The sequence below is a fragment of the Lycium barbarum genome, chromosome 5, assembly GCF_019175385.1.
Source record: "Lycium barbarum isolate Lr01 chromosome 5, ASM1917538v2, whole genome shotgun sequence".
NCBI classification, from domain to species: domain Eukaryota; kingdom Viridiplantae; phylum Streptophyta; class Magnoliopsida; order Solanales; family Solanaceae; genus Lycium; species Lycium barbarum.
In genome coordinates this window covers 110,074,989-110,081,729 of record NC_083341.1, presented here as the reverse complement: position 1 = coordinate 110,081,729, position 6,741 = coordinate 110,074,989, and the positions used below count along the sequence as shown (strand labels likewise).

General features: G+C 37.9%; 1 protein-coding gene across 1 annotated transcript; it reads left to right on the top strand.

Annotated features, from left to right (window-relative positions):
* Positions 1-4,139: 4,139 nt before the first annotated feature.
* Positions 4,140-4,799, top strand: LOC132639620 (transcription factor MYB1R1-like). Its single transcript, XM_060356060.1, has one exon. The coding sequence runs from the start codon at positions 4,140-4,142 to the stop codon at positions 4,797-4,799; it is 660 nt and encodes a 219-aa protein (XP_060212043.1).
* Positions 4,800-6,741: the final 1,942 nt, after the last annotated feature.

Genomic DNA, 6,741 nt, shown 5'->3' with positions numbered 1-6,741 from the left:
AAATTGGATATGAACCCTAAGTCTTCAAATCCTAAATTCAATGTTAAAAGTGGAAGATATATGATCAATAAGCTTAGATTCGTCAAATTTTAGCATTAACATCATCAATTTATCATATATAATCTTAAGGAAATGTCTCCCAAAACCTTCCTCCAAATTCCATCTCTAAAGGATTAAAAAGGGAAGGGGAAAATCTAAGATGTTTGTGATTAGGGAAGAGTAAAGGATTAACAAAGTTTTACCTCCAAGAATTTCTTCAATTTGTCTCCAAGAACAGCTTTCCCAAGATCCAATATCGAGATATGAAATAATGAGGGCCTAAGACTCATTTAAGACACATTAAATGGATTTAACTGCCCGTCACCCGCTATAGCTGTGCTGTGACAGCCCCAGCGACGCAGCCCCAGCGGCCACTTGACCGCCTCAGCGGACAAGCCTAAATGGCTAGGACCGCTTCAGCGGCAGGGCTATCGCCCCAGTGGTACCGCTGCTGCAGTGCTGGTGCCGCCAAAGCGGGCACCAGACACCAGAACTTGGCCTAAGTTTTTCTTTTCGATTCGATTTTTTGACTAACTCCTGAGGCCATCTGCTCACATACCAGATACCTAGTCCCACATAAAAACGCGCTACGAACGCGCCTGTGGCCTTGGAATCCCCAACGAAAGTCCCGTTTACCGAGTCAACCACCAATGCCTTAATTCCTATTTCCCATCCAATGTCTTGAAATGCATCCGAATTCATTGGAAATCGAACCAAATGCACACACAGGTTCTAAATGACTATCCGGACCTCTCGAGATTGACGGAATTCCGAAAAAGGATTGTTTGCCTAAAAGTCAAATTTAGGTCAATCACTTTCACTTTTAAGCCTATATTTTCACCAAAGTTTCCTGAATCCTGTCTAGACACCTCGAGAAGGATGTCAACGGTCCCCTCGGTTCAAAGAGGAGCTAATCAATGCTCAAAAATAGGCGAAAATGCCAAAAGAACTATATCGACCTAACGGGTTGTTACAACTACAAACAGATGACCTGTTATTTTGAGAAGTTGTATTCATAGTGGTATTCATAGTGGATATATTGGAAACTGCAGGGAAAACATTACAAGAAGAAGCACCAGGAACTGTACAAGTAGATGGAATGGTAGAAACACCACTAGCTACTGAAACATTACAAGGTGCAGAAGTAGAAAGATTAGAGGAAACAATATTATCATGAGACATTGCAGAAATTTAAATTTTAACAGGGACAGTAGAAGCAGCAGAAGGTGATGTTGCAGTGAAATTGGCAGAAGAACCAGAGGAACCATTCAACTGAAGAACATAGAGTCCATTAGAGAGTTTACCAACTTCCGGTGGCCTCTTCAGAGAATGGACCTGCAAAATACATGAAGTAGCAATAAAATAAGCTATACAGTTGAATTGGAGAAGTAGTTTATGCAGAGAAATGAGATTGTATTGAAAACTAGGAACTAGTAAAAGATGATGAAGAACCATATCAGGATATAAAGGTAAGGAACCTGCACAGGTCACTTTGACCTTATACCCATTTGGTAAGGAAATTAGATAAGGACAAGATTAAAGGTTTAATATTGATTAATAGGTTTCTGTGAGGTGTCATATGATTAGTTTCTCCTGAGTCTAAGATCCATGGATTCTCATACATTTAAGAGAGATGACATGCAAAAAAAAACAACAGCTACTATATGCAGAAAGACTGGTCACACCCACAAAGACCAGAATCTTGTGCTTTGATTTGATGAACTAGAGTTAGAATGTGGTCATTTTGTTCCTTGTTAAAACTATGCATGGTGGCCTCTGAAGAAATAGACATGGATGTTGGTGCAGTAGAGACTGGAGAAGCATCACTTTGAAAGGGTTCAACACCCTGAACACAAACAGCAGTCTTCATCCCCTTTCAGAAATAGTTGGGAGGAAAACCATGCAATCTATGACACTTCTCCATAACATGACCTGATCTCCTGCAATATTTGCATAATAAACCCTAATTTTGAGAATTTTGGGGAAAATTTGGCTTCTTGGGTTCAAAATTCGCTTTCTGAGAGTAAGATCTTTAGGCCTCAACAGAGAAGGAGGCAGATTCAGATGCAAAAGAAGGAATTGAAACCTAAAGCTCAGGCTGTTGCTCATCATGGATTATCATGGAGTAAACACTATCTAAATCCAGGATTAAGCATCAGAATATTTCTCCTAATTCCAGCGTAAGTATCATTCAGTCCTGCTAAAACTGATGAACCCTCTAATCCCCCTCCAATTTAACCCATTCATCCTTCCAGTCACAAGTGCAAGGAGGATATGTAATAGAAATAGTTAATTCATCCCAAAGTTTCTTAATCCTATTGCAATATGAAGCAACACTAGAAGAGCCTTGAGATATGGATGAAGCGTCCTTTCGAAGTTGAAAAACTTTAGTGCCACTAGCCTGACCATATCTTCTCTTAATTTCTTTCCATATATCTTGTGCAGTCTCTGTATGTATAACAATTTCTGCAATCTCCTTATCTAAGCTATTAAGAATCCATGCAATCTCCATATACATAACCTAATTATCATACAAGGGATCAGTTGTAGTTGGTTTCGTAACTTTACCATTTATGAAGCCAATTTTACGTTTAGCAGATAAGGAATTAAGCATTCCTCTCCTCTAACTACTATAACCACTCCCAATTGAAAGGCATAGTGACCAAAACCATACCAGGTTAGTCGGAATGATGGAGATAGAGAGGGTGAGTATGAGTAATTTCAGTGCTAGTGGTGGCCATAACAACAAAGCAGATGACAACAACCAACAACTAAACAACGAGTCAAGCAAACCCTAATTTTCAACTAATCAACCACCAACAGTTAAAGGCAAACCCTAATTTCACAAATCACAACCCTAGCTAAGAGAAAAAGTAGAGATCTTACCGGAGTTCTTCAAGCTCGAAGAAGAAGAGAAAACCTTGTTCTACAATCCGAAATCACCACAAAAACTCTGATCTACACAAACTTGAACTTATCCAATTCGATCTACAGAGAAATCGAACAAAAACGACTTCGATTGAGAATATAATGAACAAAATCAACAAAACTACCTCGAACAAACCCGATCTATATAAAACTTTGAAGAAAAAAAATCTGTGAAAATAGAGAATCAACGAAACAACTCGAGGGTATTATCGCTCGAACGAGAACAAGAAGATCTAACAGGATCTATCGCTCTGATACCATGAAAATTGAAATAAGTGCGGAAGAAATCGAAAAAGAACCAAGGATAAAATCCTAGTTCATATGAAGGTTCTAGAGAGAGGAGAGAGCATTTGTTTATTTCTGTGTAAAAATTAAAATGGCAAAAGTGTGTATTGTTATAAAGAGGTCCTATTTATAAACATGCTAAACTTATCTTAATAATGATGTGGGCCGGGTATACAGAGGCCCAATGTAAAATGCAATACAAAACTAATCCTCTACAGGTCCATTTCTAACACTGCACTTGACTCAACCTGCTAAAAATATATTGACCAAGTCCCTTCAAGTGCGGCGGTTCAACAAAATTGTTAAAATGGGTATTCTTTTTTTTTCTTTTTTTTTCCTTAAAAAACGGCTTTAAATAAAAAAAATTATGTCAGCAGAATTTAAAGAGAAAATTACTTAATTAACGATAAGTAATTTAAATACTATAATAATATCAGTTTTATAATCATAGCCCAAACAGGCCCTAAATTAGCACAGTACTGGATTCAAGTCGGTGCCTTTTTTAGAAATTTTCGTTTTACCGTTGTGGACATGAGAAATTTATAAATCAACTTTGGTAACGTTGGAAATAAGTTCCCAAAACCCGTATCGGTATACCACCTTCCTTCTTGAATTAATTACCATCCTTTCATAGTACAATAATTTTTAGAACGCGGATTCTGTTTTCTTGAACTGCAACTTTAATTTCTATATACTTTATTTTCCTAATATGTTTCCTACACTAGAGTTTCCTAATCCTAGCACAGCATTCCACTCCTAACTAGGACAGGACTAACAGATTACTATTATAAATAATGGGATAATTGTTCTCCAAGTACATCTTTACTTTGGCCATTCGAATGGCAAAAGAAATCCATAAGAGTGAAAAAACAGGGCGAACTAAGAAAATGGGGAGCAGCAGTAATAGCATTAAACTATTTGGTGTTGTGATCAGTACTACTAGTACTGAGAATAATGATTTACGATCAAGAAACAAGAATAGTAAGGGAACAAGATGGAGTGAAGATGAACATAAAGCATTCTTGATTGGATTGGAGAATCTTGGGAGAGGAAATTGGGCTGCCATTGCTAAAAAATTTGTGCCAAGCAGAACGCATACACAGGTTGCGAGTCATGCCCAGAAATATTTTGCACGACTTGAGGCTGAAAAAGATAACTACAACAAAGCAGTGATCAAACGTCACAAGTCCAGTGTCTTTGATATTAGTAGTAATTTGGAAGAGTCGTCCTCTACTTCACACATTTGTTCGTCGAGAAGCGTTGTCGTTCCTTTGAAGGAAAATAACAATAAAGGCAAAGAACCATTGAATCAAGAAAGTCCAATTTCACCAATGCCAATTAGCTACAAAATTCCAGGCTTCCCTCCCATCCCTATGGCTTACAATCATTTGCAAGGGGTTTCGTTTAATGGAAGCTATGCCTATGTTCCCATGGCAAATTATATGTTTGCTACACCTAATTTTGTCTCATCATCTAGCAATGCAACACCAGACCAACCTGATCGTCCGTCCGAGGACAATTTAGATCTAACTCTTCAGCTATTTTAGATACAACACCAATGCATTTTTGTTTGACCCAATTTTGTATCGAATTTTGACTTGTTGTAAGGAATTTTTTGCCTGTAACAGTTTCTGGTGGTATGTTAGATTAGACTTGTATATGTAGCAGTTGTCAGCTTTATATATGGGAAGTTATTATTTTGTATCTTCACTTGTGGCAGTAGATTTTTCTAGTTTTGGCAATGGGAAAAGAAAGTCTTTGTTGTGTCTGGGAAAATCATCCAAAAATCATCCATCTGATTTTGCAATAATTGACTCTATTTTTATTGTTTTTATTTTTCTTCCCTTGATCTGAATAAAGATTTTTCGAACTCTTTCATACACTAGTATACATTTGTTTTGTTCAGTATAATCTCAGATTATTCTTCAATAGAGCAACTCAATAATAGGGAACCTGAATGTGGTTGCTGCCTCACTCGGGAATTTTACTTGTCCTGGATTTTTTTTGTGTGTGATCATTGAGTTTAAAATGAGGCGTTGGAACAGGCACGAGTATAATGTTGACTGTGCTTGAAGGGGTAGATCGATCAGCATTGTATAACCTCAATGTTTTTTTTAAGCCTGCCCTGGTGAATATGACGTTGGAGAGAGTAAATATTGTGGACGTAAAGGTGTATACAACATTAATTTGGTGCGAGGAAAAGGCTTATGGTTATAATCTATATGGCTGACCACAATAAATGTCGTGAGCTTCTAATTGTTTTGTGATTCTGGAGTTATCTAAAAGAAAAATACCAAATTCTTGTTTGTTCTGATTCCATTGTTTGATACTAGTATTTCTTATAGCTTCAACAGTGCATCCCATAGTGTTTACCTTAGATGATTCTCTGCGTTTGATGTGCATCTGTCGAGTGGCATTGAACATATTTTAACATTAATGAGAATCAGAAAATCAAATCCTCACAAATTTAAAGAAACAAAGGATTTTACAACTTACCAGATGAAAGTATCCAGGGTTAAATCCATTGCGATTAATGCCCAACCAATTGAACTCATAAATTGATGATCAATTTTGATAGTATGGATGAAGCTTTCCGGAACAAAAATGGAGGTTGTTTACCCCAAATTTGGATAATCAATTAAATTTATGAGTGAGGTATAGGATATGTGGTTGAGCCTTAATCTATTTGATAGAGGAAAGAAATATATGAATATGCTACGAAGAAGCAACTGATAATCAGTGGTTTGCTATAGATTTTGTATCTAGTAATATATGAATATTGTTTGATCAAGCAGATCTAAAGGATGAACACGATAATCCGGACCAAAATCAGATGTTAGAGAGAGAGATTTTATATATTTTGCTATTACAAAAGTTCTTGATCTGAGAAGCCAACCCCTCAAAAGTGGGGCAATGACCCCTATTTATAGTATTGCCCCATGAGCTTCATACAACAAGTGTTTCTAAAAAATAAAGAAAAACTCTTAAATGGATTAGGTTGGTCGTACGGTCTGACACCCGTACGATTGACAGTTAAACATGGCAGGACGGTATCGACGCGTGGCAATCGCGTAACGGATATCCCGGACCAACGGCCACGATCAAACGGACTAACGGTCACGATCAACTCGGCTATGGAGAAGCCGGACCAAATAATGTTCTTCCCTCTCTTCCTTCGGTCTCTGGTCTTACCGGTTTAATATATATCCGGTTTTTACCGTATACAGATAGTCCCCACACTTTCCGGACTGTAGTTTTATCGGAGTAACGGGAAGTGGATGCATCAAGAAACCGGTGGCTCAATTTATCCGTTGTTATCTTTTCATTTTGGCGGGAACACTTGTGTCACGTCCCTCTGTCATCGGCCACGTGTTCTCATCCCAGATGGTCAACTCTGACAACCGCCGTAACGCACACCGCTTCAAGTCATTCCTCATTGATTATGGGACACGTGGCACTCCCCGATTGGCTGGGAACTGTAACCGCCTC